General features: G+C 41.9%; 1 protein-coding gene across 4 annotated transcripts in view; it reads right to left on the minus strand.

Annotated features, from left to right (window-relative positions):
• Window positions 1-16,688: 16,688 nt before the first annotated feature.
• BASP1 (brain abundant membrane attached signal protein 1) overlaps window positions 16,689-20,037 on the minus strand; it is an 83,712-nt gene continuing 80,363 nt past the window's right edge. For all 4 annotated transcript variants that reach the window (XM_043508448.1, XM_038392954.2, XM_038392953.1 and 1 more), the window contains one exon: window positions 16,689-18,320. In XM_043508448.1, coding sequence (XP_043364383.1) covers window positions 17,573-18,310 — 738 coding nt within the window. In that variant the 5' untranslated portion in view covers window positions 18,311-18,320 and the 3' untranslated portion in view covers window positions 16,689-17,572. The remainder of the gene's footprint in view (window positions 18,321-20,037) is intronic.

The raw sequence follows: 20,037 nt of genomic DNA on the forward strand, positions 1-20,037 counted from the left end.
GTACAGGATAACTGCATGTGTGTTCCTCCTCCGCTCCAGGAGTGTCCAGCTAAGTCTCAGGCCTCCAACTGTGCCTTGTCTCTGGGCAGGGACCCGCATACCATTCCCTTCTGACCAGGGTTTTAAGGTTGCACAACCCTTTGCCATGCAGTGTACCTGTGCTGTGCTTTCTCTCCAAGGGCTATGACCGCTGTATGCCAATACTTATAAGTTACCACACAGCTCTTCCAAAGCAAGCGCATGTAGAGACAAAAGCATACCAAAGAAAATATATAAACGTAATAAAAAGGTCCTATACACTTAAAGATATCAGAAATAGTCCATCAGCTCTATGGGGTCCAGGTAGGCCAAAATCTTTCTGTACCTTAAACAAGGATTAGGGCCCCCTGTTTGCTAAACCCAAGTCTCTTTAAACTCAGCCTTTTATACCAAAATGCTTACTTTGTCTCCTAGTCTCTTGAAAACAGGTAAATCTTCTCTCCCTTTATTCCACAGGAGGATAAGCTTCAAAGCCAGCCTTGGGATTTTGACTTAATTATCCCCTAGTGATTCCAGGAACACACAAATACACATCACCTGCATCAGTCCAAAGGGTTATGAATACTGTACAGGTCACACCATCTCACCCATCTCAATATAATTTTTTTGATGTTTCCATGCTTTGAATATAGATTGGAATATGGTTCCCACTGCAGGAGGTTGTAATACCTGTCACAGCATGCTCTTCCCTCCAGATATAAGCACTGAGCAATTAAGGAAAGTGCCTGGCATGCATAAAGCTGTGTGCACTTCAGGGAGAGGAGAGAGAATAATCTTAAAGAGTTGGAGGGAGCCGATAGGAGCTGGACCGGGAGAAGGAAGGAAAGGCAAGCAAATAGATTTTGTAGTACTGAAGCAAGAGAAAACTGGCACATACGTAGGGAGTTTGAGAGGAAAGAGTGGCACTGCTGTCACCTAATTAGGTGGGTGAAATTAGAGAATGTCTGATGAGGAGGTTGCACTAAGGACAGAGAAGGCAGGAAGCCCTTGGTCTTCCCCACCTTAAGCCTGCACCCCTACTTCCTTTCTCACAACAGCACCATCCTGCCTGTCACTCAGGCCCATAACTTCTGCCTCACCTTTGACTCAGATCTCTCTCTAGGTCCTCATGCCCAGGCTATGTCTAAATCTTGTCTATTCCTTCTGCATAACATCTCTAAGATACAGCCTTTCCAAACCATCCATGCAGTGAAAACTTTCGTCCAGGCTCTCATCTCAGTTACTTCAACAGCCTCATCTCTGTCTGTGACAAAACGCAAGCTTGCCCTGCTCACGCCCATTCAGAATGCTGCTACTGAGATCATTCTCCCAGCCCATCTCTTTGACCATGTCCCTCCTCTTCGCAGCCCTCCACTGGCTTCCCCATCTCTATTGCATTACATGTAAGTTGCTTGTCTTCACTTTCCAAGCCCTTCATGGCTTTCTCCCCACCACATATCATCCCTCAATCGGTAATGAGATGCCAGTCTCCAGAACCCATTTTTCACATTTTCAAACAAGCACCTTTGTGCTTTCTCCAGTGCTCACCCTCACACTTGGGAGAGCTCCCCATAAACATCCACAAAACTCCTTCAGACCCCTTCTTTCCATGTTGTCTGCAACAAATTTAACAACTGTTAAGCCACTAGTGTGCTGAAGTGACCACTGCCTATCATGCTGACAACTGTTGCAATGTTTCTTCATACTCCCTCTTTGGGGCTATAACTATCTGTTGTCTCCTCTCTTATACTGAGCTTGTAAGCTCTTTGTGACAGGGACTGTCTTTGTTTTGTGTTTGTACAGAGCCTGGCAAAATTGGATTCCGGTCCATAACTAAGGCTCCTAATGCAACCGTAATACAAGTACTACATAATAATAAACAAGGAGAAAATCAGGAGCCTCTCTGAGAGAAGTGAGCTCCTCTGACAAAAGCTGTTGACAGGGAAAGGAGAGATCCACTGTGCACTGCACCAAACTGTGTATCTGCACACACACATGCAGGTGATGAACTGCCAAATTTTGTGCAGCTCCATGTGTCAGAAAAAAATCGTTGATTGCCCCTCTGGGTTCCCCCAGTCAGTGGCAGCCAATGTTGGAAGGCAGGAACCTATTCTCCAGGCACCTCAAAGGCTTGGAAGGTAACCTAGGCACTGGGGAAATCAGTAAGGACCAGTTTTGGAGGGAGCTGGAATGCTGAATGGGGGGTTGGTGTAGAAGAGAGTGTTAGTGGGAAGGAGGGCACAAACATGGGGCAGCCTGGAGAGGGGACTGTTGGAGGTAGACAGTGTCTAGGCCCTAGAGAGGAAGGAGTTTGGGGATGGAGGAATCTGGGCCAGGCTCCCCATTTCTGACCCCCATTCTGTCCTCTGTTCCTCACTACCCTCCAATCTGTCCTCCCTATTGGTTCCTTCACCTCTTTAGAAGCAGCCACTTCCTGTGTCCCATAAGCTGATGTCGAGTTAGAACCAGCGGTGGGGTTGAGGGAGTGGAGAAGCAGAGGTCCCAGCTTCCTAAAGCCAGGCACTGCATTGACCAGGAGTAGCAACTGCAGCTCCTTGCCCACAGGCCAGCTGAAAGTAGGAGAATGCATGAAAAGGGCTGCCAATATGTGTCGTGCCAAATGCAAGGTAACTCTTGGCAGCCCTGGTTTAGAGGCCAGACCTACAGCAACACTGCAGGAATTCAGTGTCAGCTCCTCAGGGCCTTGACTCTCTCTCATTACAGTACCTAGCTTAATGGTACCCAATCTCCGTTGGGCCCTCTGAGTGTTCCAAAATGCAAATTAGTATCATGCCAGCTGTGGGTATGTACTGGCAGCCCTGTCCCTTCTCCCTGTAGAGAGAAATGTACAATAAATTGCATGCAAGCTTTTCTGTTACTTACACACTCGCTTACACTCTCTGTTGGCATCTTTCCACACACTGGAAGGTGCCAGCAGCATTTACCTTCCTCACAAAGCAGCATACTCATGGCACAGTTTAAAAGCTAGGGGGAGATATTCAGATCTCATTAACCTCAGCATAGGTCTGGAGCAACTACTTTTAAAATCAACCAGGGAACAGAATCTGGGTCATTATTTATTACCAAAAAAAATATCAGTATGTGTTTCTGCTTGAATTAAGAGGAGTGATTCCTACTCTGCAAAGAGACATTTCCCTTGGTTCCTGGTACCTGGGCCTCTTCATGAAGAAGACAGGATCTGCAGGGGCTCTGTACAAAATCTATGGAAATTGAACTTTGTGCCTTGTGAGCCTACATCTGTGGAAAGCACACAGGCTGTTTGGCCCAACAGCACTTGCTGCAGGAACACAGAAGTGGGAAGACAAAGGTGACTTTGCACCTCCTTTGTCACTTTTCTGTCCCACTTCCATCTGCTAGCCAGTTTGCCAGCAGATTAAAGCAGCCTCAGGAGTGTTCTAAATTATGCCCTGCTAATCAAGATGGTTAATTATGACCCTAACGAGGATTGCCAAAGCAGAGTGAGGCTCCAGCCATGCACCCTTTTCCCTAACCATACCTCAGTGACAAGGGTGGTTTTGGAGGTTACATAGAGCTATTATCAAAAAGAAAAGGAGTACTTGTGGCACCTTAGAGACTAACAAATTTATTAGAGCATAAGCTTTCGTGAGCTACGGCTCACTTCATCGGATGCATTTCATCGGATGTAGCTCACGAAAGCTTATGCTCTAATAAATTTGTTAGTCTCTAAGGTGCCACAAGTACTCCTTTTCTTTTTGCAAATACAGACTAACACAGTTGCAACTCTGATAGAGCTATTATGTCACCCAACAATTCCCCATACACATGGGAATGCCCAGATAACTGGCTAAGTGCTAAGACTGCTTCTTTACAAAGTGTGACACTGAATGCAAGTTAAATTGAACCTGTGGAACTTTATTAAATGCTGTCCATGTGGCTGCATTGCTTCCAGAATACCTCCCCACATTCCCTGTTTTCCTGGTGTCTCATTAATAACAATCCCTCCAGGGAACAAGGGCCCTCTGACTTTAGATCCACTGATCATGATACACTTTCCCTATTTCACAAACATTTTAATAAAGCATTAAAGCCACATAATTGACACCCAGACCCCCATCCTGTGTCCCTTCAGCCAGAGGTTGTTAGCATATAGCCATGTTGGAATCTCCTCTTTACCACAGACTCAGCTGGTTACATGGTCTGAGATAGTTTGGTCTCCTAAACAGGCAATTACACCAGCAATGATCTTTCTCTGTCACTTCTCTTCTAGGCTAGCAAACTCTTTCTGTGTGGAGTCTCCTCCCTGTCAGTGGTGTTGGCCACCAGATGGTTCTCCATCTCTCCATCCTATGGTGATCTCTCTAGACTCTCCCTGAGTGTTGTGTGAACATGCTCATATCTCCTGCTCCTTTAGATCACTTGCCCCTCTTCTGTAATCACCTTGTATGACCTGAGTACCATTTCATAACTCCTTTAGTGCACTTCTTTTGGTGTCTCTCTAATGGCTGGATTCTCACAGAGTGTCTCCAGAGCCAGGAGGTCCTTGGTTGACCTATGGTACTCTAGTGCCTGCTTTCTCTGATTCATAGCCATCTCCTCTTGGTGATGTCTCCATCCTTCAGTTTGCAGCAGGTCTGCCCTCAATAGTAGTAAGATTTTGAGCCTTCATCCCATCAGGGCCTATGCTGGACTGCTTTGGCCCCCAGTGTGATGAGGTGTTCCAGTTTACCAAAAATGCTAAGAAGGGAACTGAACCAGAGGAAACATCCTTAGAATCATAGAATATTAGGGTTAGAAGAGACCTCAGGAGGTCATCTAGTCCAGTCCTCTGCTCAAAGCAGGACCAGCACCAACTAAATCATTCCAGCCAAGGCTTTGTCAAGCCAGGCTTTAAAAACCTCTAAGGATGGAGATTCCACACCTTCCTTGGTAATCCATTCCAGTGCTTCACCACCCTCCTCGTGAGAAAGAGTTTTTCCTAATATGCAACCTAGACCTCCCGCACTGAAACTTGAGACCATTGCTTCTTGTTTTGTCATCTGCCACCACTGAGAACAGAGTAGCTCCCTCCTCTTTGGAGCCCCACTTCAGTTAGTTGAAGGCTGCTATCAAATCCCCCCCTCACTCTTCTCTTCTGCAAACTAAATAACCACAGTTCCCTCAGCCTCTCCTCAAAAGTCATGTGCCCCAGCCCCCTAATCATTTTTGTTGCCCTCTGCTGGACTCTCTCCAATTTGTCCACATCCTTTCTGTAGCCGGGGGGCCCAAAACTGGATGCAATAGTCCAGATGTGGCCTCACCAGTGCCAAATAGAGGGGAATAATCACTTCCCTTGATCTGCTGGCAATGCTCCTACTAATGCAGCCCAATATGCCATTAGCCTTCTTGGCAACAAGGGCACACTGCTGACTCATATCCAGGTTCTCATCCACTGTAATCCCCAGGTCCTTTTCTGCAGAACTGCTGCGTAGCCAGTCGGTCCCCAGCCTGTATGGGTGCATGGGATTCTTCAAGCTTAAGAGCAGGACTTGCACTTCTCCTTGTTGAACCTCATTAGATTTCTTTTGGCCCAATCCTCCAATTTATCTAGGTTACTCTGGACCCTATCCCTACCCTCCAGCATATCTACCTCTCCCCTCAGCTTAGTGTCATTGGCGAACTTGCTGAGGGTGCAATTAATCCCATCATCCAGATCGTTGATAAAGATGTTGAACAAAACCAGCCCCAGGACTGACCCCTCAGGCACTCCGCTTGGTACTAGCTGCCAACTAGACATCGAGCCGTTGATCACTATCCATTGAACCCGACAATCTAGCCAGCTTTCTATCCACTTTATAGTCCATTCATCCAATCCATACTTTTTTAACTTGCTGGCAAGAATTCTGTGGGAGACCATATCAAAAGCTTTGCTAAAGTCAAGATATATCACATCCACTGCTTTCCCCATATCCACAGAGCCAGTTATCTCATCATAGAAGGCAATCAGGTTGGTCAGGCATGACTTGCCCTTGGTGAATCCATGTTGACTGTTCCTGATCACCTTCCTCTCCTCCAAGTGCTTCAAAATTGATTCCTTGAGGACCTGCTCCATGATTTTGCCAGAGACTGAAGTGAGGCTTACCGGTCTCTAGTTCCCCAGGTTCTCTTTTTTCCCTTTTTTAAATATGGGCACAATATTTGCCTTTTTCCAATTGTCCAGGATCTTTGTGTGTCAGTATCTTAGCTTTTTTCAAAGCTGATTCATCTTATCATTACTCGATACTCTGGGGAGGAGGTGTGGTGCTCAAATTCCCATTTGCATGCAAATTCTTCTGAGGCAAAATGGAGTCTATTGTCAGTGAACACAGTGTCTGGAATTCCATATCTTGCAAAATGGGCCTTCAGTTTTCTAGTCCCTGACTTGCTTCTTGTATCAGGCAGGGCATCAACATCCCCCAAAAACTGATTAATCCACTATAAAACAGGTACTGCTTTTCGTTGACGGTAAGTCAGTCCACTCCCACCTTTTCCTCTGGTCAGGTGGTCAGCTCGTGTGATAGCACATGACCAGCAGATGTCAGACCCTTCTGTGAATATTGATAGCTGTAAAAAGAAAAAGGAGTACTTGTGGCACCTTAGAGACTAAAAAATTTATTTGAGCATAAGCTTTCATGAGCTACAGCTCACGTCATCGGATGCATCTGATGAAGTGAGCTGTAGCTCATGAAAGCTAATGCTCAAATAAATTTGTTAGTCTCTAAGGTGCCACAAGTACTCCTTTTCTTTTTGCAAATACAAACTAACACGGCTGCTACTCTGAAACCATTGATAGCTGTGTATTCATTCCTGGATAGTAAACACATTCTTGAGCCCATGTAAGATTGCTTTCAATGCCCAGATGTGAGGCATTTATTTATTTCCATGACATCCTTATGTAATGAGGTGGGGACAACAGCTTTCTCTCCTTAAGATACGATTACATGCTGTACACTCAGCTCCTCCTTAATTTGAAAATATGTATCTGCTTCTACTGATACTTTGCTTTTGTCTTCTGGCAACCCTGCTGTTGCTTCCTTGACTGCCTGTAGTTGAATGGCCTATTTTTTTTTTTTTAGCCTCTTAGATTTCCAATAGTTTTGCTGTTGAAACTGGGAGCAAGTGCAGCATGTTAATAGATTCAATGTCTTGATTGCCTTCCTCCAACTCACAGATGCTGACTATATATGCCCTGCTCAGGGTGTCAGCTAACACCAGTAATCATCCTATGCAATATCTGATTTATACCTCGTAGGGTGGGAGGCTGATCAACATGTGCTGCAATCTCTTTGGAGCACTATGAAAGGGACTTGCCATTGTTGATTTGGGGGTTTGTGGTCTGATTTAACTATTAGTCGGTGGCCAGAGGCGTACTGATGGAATTGCTTCATTCCAAATACCACACCAGAAGCTCTTTTTCCATTTGGGCTTACCCCTGTTCAGTCTCTGACAAGGTATAAGCGATCGACTGCCACTGCAAAAGTGAGCTGTAGCTCACGAATGCTTATGCGCCAATAAATTTGTTAGTCTCTAAAGTGCCACAAGTACTCCTTTTCTTTTTGCGAATACAGACTAACATGGCTGCTACTCGGAATCCTTTCTCTGATGTATCATACTGGAGCATCAGTTACTGTCCTGGTTGGTATGATCTGTTACAGCATGTCCAATGTTTTCTTTGGGGACCTGCCCAGTCCCACTCAACAGCCTGCCTTCTGAACTGGCATATATGTTCCACTACAGCAGCCAGGTGTGGACAGAAAATTTATCATTCTTTGAATTGCTATTATCCTTTCACATCTACTGGACCTGCCAGTTCTGACTGCTTTGATCTTGTTGGGCTCTGCGTTCAGTCCCTCTGCTGTGAGCTGACATCCAATGTATGTCACCTCATGCTGTTTGAGCTCTGCTTTTTCTCAGTTGTTTTATGTTCTTGTCCCTGTATTGCTGAAGAAAAGCTTGTCATTTTCTGTCATGCTCTCGTTCAACTTTTTTATCACTGCTCCATTCACTGACAATAAGGATATCATGTCCAAGTATTTTCACCCCAGGCAGTCCTTCCAGCACTCTGATGAATCTTCTCTGAAACACCTCTGGAGCTGGGCTTATGCACATTGGCTTGCATAGCCTTCTGCAGTGACCAGTGTTGCAAAGGTTGTCAGCATGCTGAACTCTTTATCCAGGCTTACATGCCACAACCAATTCCTCACATCACAGACTAGATAGTGACATCTTTTCAATACCCAGTTCAGTGGCTTTGGGTCTATGCAGATACATCATTTGCCTGATGGCTTCTTTACCACCACCATACTGCTTACCCAGGATGTTCTGGCCTCAATGGGTACTGATATCGCTGCCTTGCAGACTTTTGAGCCCCCTAAGTGCTGGATTACATAAAGCCACTGCAATTTTCCTTCATGGTAAGCACACAGGTTCCACTGCCTTCCCCCCCCCTTTTTTTTGGGGGGGGGGGGGAAGAGGGCAGTAGTTCCCCAAGGCTGCTAGGACAGCTGTGTGGTTTTAAGCAGTGATAAGCTTCAGATTAGCATAGACCTCTCTTCCTTGCTCCCCAATGAAGTAAAAGAGGACTGTTACTTTCCTATTGCTGTCCTCCTGCATGGCTAGGTCTGTACACAGCTCTAACTCCTCCTTCTAAGTTTGTGCCTGCAAAATTCAGGCCCCAGGGGAGTTTCAGACTGAGTTCCATAGTTTACGTTGCCAGGTGCTGCACTGCAGAGAACTCACCCACTGCCACCAGGCATCATTCACAAAGAAGGAAGCTGAATGCAGATTAAATTGAACAAGCAGAACATTATTAAACCCTGTGGACTATTCTGTCCTTGTGGCTTGAGCTGCTTCCACTCTCATTCCCTATCGTCTCTGTTATCCTGCTATCTCATCAACAACAGGGCTCTCTGACTCCAGTTCCACTGATAATATTACAAGACCCTGATTTTTAAAGATATATGGGTGCCTAATTGTCTTGATATCCTACATCCCATTTTCAAAAGGATTTGGGCCCCAGATCCTCAAAGGTAACTAGCTTCTATTTATTTCAGCTGATCAGTTGGCAGTGATCATTGTGTGCAAAAATGACATCTCCTATCCCCCCACAGATTTTCATGAGAAACATCATTGTAATTTCATTTCTGGCATTTCATGCTGCAAAAAGTTTACTTTTTGTCAAAGTGGCACGTGTTGCATCATTTGCAGTATCGTAACCACGTGTGTCACACTGAACTGTTTGAATAGATGAATTCTCCTGTGGGCATAACAGTTGTCTGAATTAAATCTCAAATAAGGCCAACTCCTTTAATCGGTATACAAAATTTAAGTGGCTTCAGTGTGCAAAACTTTCAGATTTTACCATGAAAACAGTCAATTTTAGACAATTTAAGCCCTCCATTGGAACACCTGTTGGTAGGCTTCAAATTTGGATCCTAATACTGCAATTAACTGCAGGTGCGAGTATATCCCTGTGTCCCTATTGACCGTCATTGGGGCTATGCAGACAGCAGTTCTGCTCCTATGAAACAGTCATTTCTCTTTCTCAAAGTAGCTACATCTCTGCATCAGGAGTCCTCCTTTGTAGCATCCCACAAGATTCAATTTTGACCCTTCTGTTTTTCTCTACTTACATTCTACATCTGCAACCTGAATCCATTGCTTTTGCACTAATACCTTGCTATCTATGATGGCTTTCATGATTCTTCCCTGTCTGTTCTCTGCTTGCCTTGACCAAGTAAATTTGTGGCTTCTCCAATAAACATTTGAGAGAGTTCCCTTGGGAAAGAGAAATAGCACATTCTCTCTCCTCAGGTCACACCTTTCAATTACCTTCACTTGTCCTATGTTTGGAGTCATCCATGTATGACACTCACTGCCTTAATTCCAGTTTTGCTGAAATTAGAATGCAGCCTTTAATTTCTCATCTTAACTATTGTAATTTCTTCATCTAAGGCTTCCCCAAATCCTAGTCCTCTCAGAGTGACAGCATGTGCAGAATGTTGCTTGCCATGTCAAATTACTTCACTGGCTTCTCAGTCATTTCCCAGATTCCCCTAATGTTTTTTTTAAAAGCTCTCCATGAAATTGTTACAGCATCTGACAGACCTTTTTTTCCTTAGCTCCTCCATGCATTCATGTAGTGGTTTCTTCTCTCTACCTCCATGCAATCGTACCACTGTTGGTGAAAGACTATTTTCTCCTGCATCTTCTATGGTCCGGAACCTTCTTACTATGCCTCTCTGCTTCATTAATGATCAATTTCATCAAATTCCCAAACACTTCTTTTCTCTCCTTTCTCTCCTTTCAATGTTAATTTCTCTCCCATTATTTGTCACAGAATCATCACTGTACCATTTACTTTAACTAAAGATGTTTTGGAAAGACAATATCAAAATTCCACCTGAGGATCTGGTCCAATATGTATTGTTCAGGTAAGCTATGACAAAGTGTAGCAGTTGGAGTGGGGTAAAATTCAAATCTAGAGTACTAGATATGGCTTCACTGCTCAAATAATACAGCCATCCTACAACTCATGCCTATAAAAAAAAGTATACGTCACTTTTTTCCCTTTATATTATGAAAATTCTCCCTTCAGTGTGTGCATGCATATGTATCCTTAATTTTTCCCATTAATTTCAGATTTATACAATTTTCAGTGTTCATAAAGATTATGAAAAGTCTTGAATAAGCTCTGAAATCTGCTATGAGACTTAGTGCAAATTCATATAAATTAGTACTCAGTAAACAACTGCAATTCAGATCCAAACTTATCAGTAATTAAGTTATCACAAAGAATAAGAGTTTAATTCTCTCGCAGCCTGTGATTGTGACTGCATATTGTAATGCAAAATGATAGTTACGAGGATATTTTTGCACAATTGGGTGAAATAGCTCATTAACTAAAATGGAGGATAAGTCTTAAGTGCAGGGGGCCAGATCCTGAGCTGGTATAATCAGTGTAGCTCCCCTGACTTGACTGAAATTACGCCCATTTACAACAGCTGAGGATCTGGCTCAGAATCTAATTAGTAAAATGCTAAATGGATTGTCAAATGCTTAACTAGGAGTAATCTTTGAAAATTTGCCTTTTTATGGATTGATCACTACCACTGAAGCTTCAGTCAACAATGAACATTTTAAATGTTAGCTAAAATATTTAAATACATTTTAGAAGTTCTTATACTATGAAAGGTTATTTAAGCTTTAAATGGGATTGAAATTGTTCCTGTGCACCATACTGATGAGATACTGTAGTTTGTCTTTTGAAACACAAAAGGCTCGCTTGGTAATACTTCCTTTTATTTAAAAATAAAAATAAAGTGCAGCTGACAAAATTACAATAATCAGATAGGGCAGCAGAGCTTAAAACAACAATGTGTTTAGCACATAGACGTGATATCTTTTGAAATCTATGCAGCGTCTTTTCGCTTACAGCATTCCATTTCAGAATCCAGGGCTATCGTAAAACAAAAGATTTGCTCTTTCAACCTTGTACCAATTTTCATCAATATAAAAATCTTTGACCTCTCCAGCCCACTGGATCCACTTAGCCACATTTGATTCATGAATTGTGTGAGATCTCAATGGTTCCAATCCCTAGGACACTGAAATTGTCCAAACACAATTGAGAAACAGGGAAAAATCTAATTAGTGGAGTTGGGTATCATGGAATTCTCCTATCATATGTAGTTGAAATATAGGACCATGAGCCTACCTTCTAGTCTAGTTACATTGGCTCTTTGTGGTCTCAGGTACAGAAGTCAATCTCAATTGTAGATTTCCCCTGGGAGGTACTGCAGGTACTATAGATAACCAACCCATTTTTCACAGAGGCACTTTGTGGATTGTGTTTAAAACACTAAATATTAAGAATCTCCACCATTCTAATGCCTGTAGGATTTACAGCATGTGCAGCACTTGTTCCAATTTTCAGTTAGTATCTCACAAAAGTTTTTGCTCAAATAAATTTGTTAGTCTCTAAGATGCCACAAGTACTCCTTTACTTTTTGTGAATATTTTTGAGTTCCATTTTTTTGTCCAGATTTGGGACTGGGAAAATTTTTGAAATCTTAAATTCTTGTGGGATGGGAAAACTGCTTCCTGTCCAGCTCTAGCTGTGATTGTAAACCAGTTCCATTTACCTTGATGGTCTCTGGTTCCACTGCCCCCAAGGAATTGGAATGTGATTACCAACTCATTGCACTTTGGCCCCCAAGACATTTAACAGATGGTAAGTACATTTTGCTAACATTGGTGTGTTCACATTTTTTAACCTCTTCATAGTATGCTGGGTTATTCCTGAATTTACACCAAACTTTCAGGTAAAACTGTGTATAACTGACATTATGGGCCTGATAGGCCTCCCATTAAAGTAAATGGAAATAGTTCCACATTAACTTTAAATGGGAACTGGATCAGGCTCTAGACTTCCTCAAAGTCTCTGACTAAATGATAGTAGCAAAGGCATGAGACTATGCATGCTATTGTGACTTTGCCAAGTGCCTCACTGCCCCAGAATCAACTTAATCTATATTACAAAATGGCAGCACCACAGAGTATTGCCGACAGTCCAGAAGAACTATTTAAAAACGATTTCAGGGTACAAAAATATAAATACACTTTTAAATCCTATCTTTTTTCATGTGAATGATAGGACATACTTCCCCCCCCCCCCCTTTGAAAAGAACGCAGTGCAATTCACTTATGTTCCTGATTCCATCTGTCATTTGTAACTTATACCAAAGTTAATTCCATAATGGACAGATACTGAAACACACAACATTTTGTTAGCCAAAAATTTGGCATGCCAGTTTGGAACACAGGAGCCAGTGAAAATGCAGTTATACAGAGTATGATGACAATTCCAAGACCTTATTATAGGGACAAATTTTGCTATCATTAGTACGAACATTTCAGTGGAGTTATTTCAGAATTACCCTGGGGGGACAGAGCAGAATGTGGCCCTTGAGTATTAAAATGCAGCGCAAGATCCAACTGATAAGCATTAATCCAGCTCAGTATTTTGATGCTTTGCAAAATCTTTTGACATTTTCCCAACCCTTCTGTAAACATGACATCCCATTTTTAGGCTATGTCGGTTCTAGGTACAGCAAAGGTCTCATTGCCACATGTTATGGTACACCTCTAACCTACTGCAATATAGGATTTTATTTTAAAAATGAAATCTGTCCTTGATTGATGCCCAAAGTAATGTAGTGGTTTAGCTAAGGAGAATGTCACACAACCTGTACAAGACACATCACTCTCCTTGCAATGGAAGTGTTAGATGAGCCGATGGAGATGCCCATTCTGTTGCCCTGGAGGGACTCAGGCACAACTCCATGACATTCTCCAAAGCAAAATAAAAGTTTAAGAACATTGCCATTCTGGGAAACAGTGAAGATAACTGCTGGTACATACTTTCAGCAAACAGCGGATCATTCCTTCCCCTAGTTTAGATTCTCCTTTTATTTCTGTGTCATATACTTCTACGAAAGGAGTGGAGCTTTTTAGAGTTCAACATGTCTAAAATGAATTTATTGGATCACATACTGGTTAACTCTATACCACAAATATTTTTTACTACTGCTGTAAAGTCCAAGGTATGGTTATAACTCAGAGAATCTCAAGAGTTGAAGCAATACGCTGGCATTTAGGAAACGTGGGTTCAGTTCCTTGCCCTCAGACTCCCTCTGTAACTGTAGGAATATCAATCTCTGTGCTTCAGGTCCCCAGAGGAAAACCAATTCCCCATTCCCCACCCAATGTCTGCTCAGCTGGTATGCTCTTTGGGGCAGGGGCAGTCTCTGAATGCAAGAGTACACAACGGGGCCCAGAACTCTGGTGGGGTGTCTAAGTGTTCGTATAATACATACGAGTCACCAAAAGTTTTGATTGCAGTGACAGAATCAATTGTACAACCACATGTACAATAGCAAAAGAAGTGCCCAGCCATTTCAGGTTAGTTAAAACACCTACATATGGTTGCATTTCCCTCCACCCCTCCCCATTTTTCAAGTGTAAGCATGTGTTTGCCTTCTTTGCACATGCCTCATGATTTATTGTCCGCAAAAGTATCTCATACCCATTCTCATACACCATCTAAAAGCTAAGGAGGAAACAGCCATCTCCATACTGCAAAGTCTGTGGAATTTTTGTGTGGATTTACTGCCAAGTGTCTCTGAGCCTGCTTGATGTGGATACTGGCTGTGGAGTGTTTGGGTTTACTTCATTTGTCTCCCATCACTAATGAAGCATTAATGTGAGGAATCATCTGAGTTCTAATTGCTCTGTATCCCAGGATTGATCAAAAGCTAAAATATTTGTTCAGTCTGTATGAAGCTGGAAGAGATTAAAATGCTTTTCTATACATTATATGGAAGGTGAAAGTGTAGTGCTGGAGTATGACACTTATTTGAATATCACCATAGTCAACAAGTTACATACCTATTCTTCTTCAGCATCTGCTTTCCCATTCAAAGGCAGCAGGATCAGAGTGCAGATTTTGTCCCAATAATTCCAGGTTGATTGACGTACTACATTAACAGAGATAACTAAGAATTCAAAGATTAAGGCCAGAAGAGACCATTGTGATCATTCTGATCTGACCTTCTATATAACATAGGCCATAAGACTTCTCTGAATTAATTCCTGCTTGAACTAGAATATAGCTTTTGGGCTGGGGGGGGGAGGAGCCAATCTTGATATAAAAATATCCAGTGATAAAGAATCTACCACAACCCTCAGTAAGTTGTTCCAGTGGTTAATTACCCGCACTACTGAACAGTGCGCACCTTATTTAGGTGTCTGAATTTGGCTAGCGTCAGCTTTCAGCCATTGGGTCTTTTTGTACCTTTGTCTGCTAGATTCAGTGCATTACCCCTTTCTATCTTGAATTAGTCTCAACCAAGGTAAGAAAAAATAATGTGGGGTTCTGGTTTTAGCTTCTCCATCACAGAACAAACACCACATGACAAGATGTGTAGTCACATTGGTTAATGCACTACTGGAAGATACTTGGATATTATGGTAATGAGTGCTGGAGAGAATTTTTAAAAATCTCCAAAAATGTATCCATGTTGGGAAGTCATGGGATTTGGTGCAATAGATTTTGCAGGGAACCCTAATGATTGGCAAGGCACGGATGTTGCAGGTGTATTGACAGAACTTGGTGGACTAATTTGCACGGTGGCTGCCTGCGCTCTGCTCTCCTTTAGGTATTGTCATTCAGTAGAAGACACATTTACTTTGGATTTTTAAAAAGTAATCAACAGCAAGTCTTTTGAAGTTTTGGTACATGAAAAAGCAAATCTGATCTTGACATACTAGGAGTGAAATTCACTAACGTGCACAAGGATGCATTGGTCTTGTGTTGGCCTTAAGTTCCACTTAAGCCTCTGGAGCCAGATCAAAAGTCAGTAGGACTAACTTCTATTGACTCCAATGGGCTTTGCATTGGGCCCATGGTGCTTTGTTCCCTCTATGTGAATGAAATACATAAACACTACAACATGTTCTGAATGCAATTTTAAGATTTTTGATCACAAATGAATCCCTCTCTCTCTGTAAACCCTTCAAGGATAAACCCAAAGGAAGCATGTTGAGTCATGATTTCTGATATTTGGATAGAGAGAGAGAGAGAGAGAGAGAGAGAGAGAGAGTGTGTGTGTGTGTGTGTGTGTGTGTGTGTGTGTGTGTGTGTCCTTTAAAACAAGATTCCTGTTTAACATACCCATTCATGCATTTGGTAGGTCTACAAGTTGCTCTGTTTTTCTTTACTACTGCCCTACTTCTCTTATCACTGAACAGCAGATTGAGTATGGTGACTAACAGACTATGATGCCCCTGAGTAATATCCCAGAGCAGGAATCTTTCTTAACCTTGTTTTATGAACTCTAGATTGCATATGGTAATCTTGAGTGCATCAGACAGGGACACCTTGCTTGTGTTCAGATTGATTTTAAAAATGATATGACATGGAAAATTCTATTAAAAGAGAGATTTGATCAATTCTGTTCACTTACACGCCTATAGCCATATTTGAAGGAAGAAGCATTTGGCTGCTGTCAGTCATGAGCTCAAGGTCACCTGCTGCATAGCAGCATTGAGAAGTTAACAAAATGTAATAGTGAAAGTAGTATTTTAATGGGACTCCAACTAATCTAGGATTAAGCTCTACTGCATCATTTTAAAAGATGCATTTTTTTTTAAAAAAAAGTATTCTCATTTTTTTCTGACGGACTATTCATCTTACACCAAGTAAAACTTAAACTCAACCAAGACGCTTGTAGCTGTGTATAATAGGAAGTGAGCATATTCAGAAGCATTTATTTGTATTAAAAATGGCATTAGCATATGACAGACTTTATATCCTATGCATAAGCAGAATATAAGGTATTTCCTGTTCACTCACTGTCTCTAAACCCTCACCGAGCTCTGTATCACATGTGAGAGTTTATAGCAAAATATCTCTAGGGTCAGATTCAAATATCCTGACTGATGCTGAGGAGCACTTTATACTGGTACTCATTGTGAATGTGGGTAGCTGAGTCCTGATCACAGTGATTTTGATTTGCCCTCAAATAATCATTTTTTTCCTCTGAATATGTGGATTGTGGATGCCAGGCTGTCAGGGCTAAATATGAAGAATTAGTCTAAATAAACTATCAACCTTTTTTTTAAATTATTTAACTTTTATTACTGTTGCACCATTTATACAATTACATATAATTTCAATGCATCCATTGTACATTTTGTTTTTCATTTGTTTTCCAACAAGTGGTGTGTGGTGTCTGTGACACAGAATGGAAGAGAAACTGGAACTGCAATGAACGCAGACTTTTTCATTTCCACTGACCAATAAACAGAACTACAGGTGCACCCAACCACAGACATGCATTAACTCGTCATGAGAAATCTAGGTAGGCTAAGTAGGATGAGAATGCGGTTTACTCCCAAAAATATTTGGAGAGGAAGAAGAATTGGAGGATTGGTATTGAGAAAAATGTGGACAGCTAAGTGGGTTTGTCTGAAAGTTGGCATTCATCCACTGCATAAAAAATATATCAAAATAAGAAAGGATGTAAATAAAAAAAAAAAAAACACACCCACAGAAAATGCTGCTTTCATAAAGATCTGATTGCCTTGGCACAAGCCCAGCGGGCAGAATCAAATGCATCACTCCCAAACCCCATTACAGAACAAAAAAAAAGATTTTGATACATTGGTGGAGTGCATTTACAGCAGTTCAGATACAAAAGATGTGCTGTACTTTCAGACATCCATATTTTTTATTATTATTTTTAAATCCTGGCAGAAAGTATATTAGATATTTCCCCACAAAAATACTATTTGGATTCTTCCCCCCTCCCTTGCTCCCTCCCAACTTGATGGGACATCCTTTTTTCTTTTTTTCCCCCCTGGGCAATACATATTATTTCAGATCTGAAACAAGTTAGTAGAGCTGAAAAAATAATAAAAAATAAAATAAAATAAAAAAAAGAAAAAAAAAAGACACAGGTTGTTTTAAGTGGTTAATTTCAACAGGCTGTCCAATTTAATCTTGCACTGCTATGGTTTGATCAGAATTAGTCGCTGGAACTTCAGAAGATTTCGCTTCCTCTGGTGGGGCTGCAAGCGCTGAAGCCTTGGGAGTAGAACTAGGTGCTTCTGTTGCTGCCAGGGTCTCCTTGGAAGAAGGTGCAGCCTCGCTGCTGCTAGGTTTTGAGTCTGAAGCTGGGGCCACATCACTTTTAGTTTCTTGGGCTGCAGGTGCTGCGGGAGCCTCAGTCTTTTTGGCTTCCCCTTCCTCTTTGCTCTTGTCATCTGCTTTACTAGTAGCTGTGGCTTCTGAAGGCTGGGAAACTTTTGCATCATTGCTGGGCTCAGAAGTTTTAGAGGCTTCACTACTGGCAGCAGGAGCAGAGGCTGAAGTCTGTTCCTCTTGCTTAGGTGCCAGTTGTTCATTGTTCTTCGGTGGCTCCACTTTTGCGTCGACAACAGCCTCTGGCTTCTCTGGTTCAGATTTCTGGACTTCTTCCTGGCTCACGGCTTTTTCTTTTTCCCCTTCTTTGTCTTCTGTCTTATTGGCAGCAACCTGGGACTCTTTATCACCCTTCTCCTCCTTGTTGTTCTCCTTCACTTCTCCGGTCTCTGTGGTTTGCTGGGCATCCTCATTCTGTTTTGGAGTCTCCTCTTCCTCGGTAGCTGCTCCCTCAGCCTTCTTGTCCTTATCTTTAGCTTTTTCGTCATTCACATTGTACCCCTTCTTCTTCTTGCTAAGTTTGCCTCCCATGTTTGGAGTTCTGCAAAAAGGAGAAAAAAGATGGTCACCAAAAACCTCTAGCTAGCCTCCCCAAAGCTAAATTACTTACTACTTCACACACCAGCAGCTGGAAAGTTTGGGTGCTGGCTATTCCAGCAGAGACTACAGTAACTTGATCAGTGATTAGCTACTGCACACAATGATCCACTAGCGTGCCAAACACCTATCAGGGCACTATCTGCCCTGCCCAAGAGGCCCTGCAATACTTGGGCCACCAGATCCTTAAAGCATCACCCCATGAAGTCAAGAAGAATCAGCTGCTAGTGTTATTTACTCCTCCACCTGCCAATTTATGTCAAGAGGAATTGAAAAGGGAGGAAGAGGAAGCATGCAACCCTATCTTTTATGTCTGTCTCGGAAAGGTATTTAAAGGGAATAAAAGAAGAAGAGCTCAGAAGTTAGACAAATACTAAATTTGAATCCTTACAAAGCCTAGCTGCTGTATCCATCTCTGGCTAGCACAAAAATCGACTATTACTCATTCCCTAAGAAAACTTGTTAAGGATTTACTTGTCCCCAGAAATGCTTTTAGAGGCCTTGAGAATAAAAGTGGTCACTCTTCTCAGTGATTGAAGTGAATCTATCACATACAAACAATTTAACAGCACTGATCCATAGTAGGGGTGCTTGGAGGAACAAAAAACACAAACAAGTAGTGCATGTTCAGTAGCCAGATTTCACATGTTAATAACTCAGCTATTTATATTTTGATGCAGAGCTAAGACCGCAGGCCAAGTTTTAGCCTAGAATTTTTATTTTATTTTTTTTACAGCCAAGCTATAAACTGATTCAAACTGTTTTAGAATGAAAAGTGCTGACCCAACTAACAGTGACACTGAATGGATTTATGTTTTCCCTAACATAAAAGGCTGCATATACTTCACAACAATGTCCAGTGACTTACATAGCTCGTTCCCACTAAGAAGGCAGATTGCCCACTGGATGTGTATGAACAGAGGACAAAAATGTGCACACAAATTCAAGTTCGATTCAGTGGACATGTCCATTAGGTTCAAAATTAAAATGGAATCAAGAATCAGGAAGGACTTTGGAATAAGGACTTACCTGGCTTATTCTGCAATTTATCCTGTTGTTCCTTCATATTGCAGCACATATGGTATGCAAGAATCTCCCACTGTTTTAATTCTGTCACATAAAGAACCTTATGAGCTGCAATACTTGGGCACAGCAGGTTGAGTTAAGAAACAGCAATACTGACAACCTGAAATACATCAAGGCTATCACTGCTCTTCTAATAGAGAGAAATAAATTCAATGTGGGGACTTTTTACATGCAGATTTATATATAGTACACAATGTGATATGTTTAAAATGTTATACCTCTTTCTTCCAGCTTCTCACCAAGATTTTTAGATGTACAAAGAATTGGATCCCCAACCTGAGTCACCTTAAAAAGAGAGCCAACTTTCAGAACCCCTAAGTCCCCACCCTGAGTCAAGCCCCTTTAAAATATGCCTCAAGCTGGACATGCAAAAGCGAAGACACCCAACATCACTCATCATTTCTGAAAATCTTGGCTTCTGTCAATAGGTGTGTACATCTGTATTTGATGTGAGGATTTATATCTCCTTGGTAAGGAGTAAAGACTCAAGTCTTAGCTAACAAGATCTTTAATCCTGAACTGTAAATTGAAACACAAATTTGGTCTGGTCAAAACAAGAGAGATTGAAAGGTGAT

The sequence above is a fragment of the Dermochelys coriacea genome, chromosome 2 (genome assembly GCF_009764565.3).
Source record: "Dermochelys coriacea isolate rDerCor1 chromosome 2, rDerCor1.pri.v4, whole genome shotgun sequence".
NCBI lineage: Eukaryota > Metazoa > Chordata > Testudines > Dermochelyidae > Dermochelys > Dermochelys coriacea.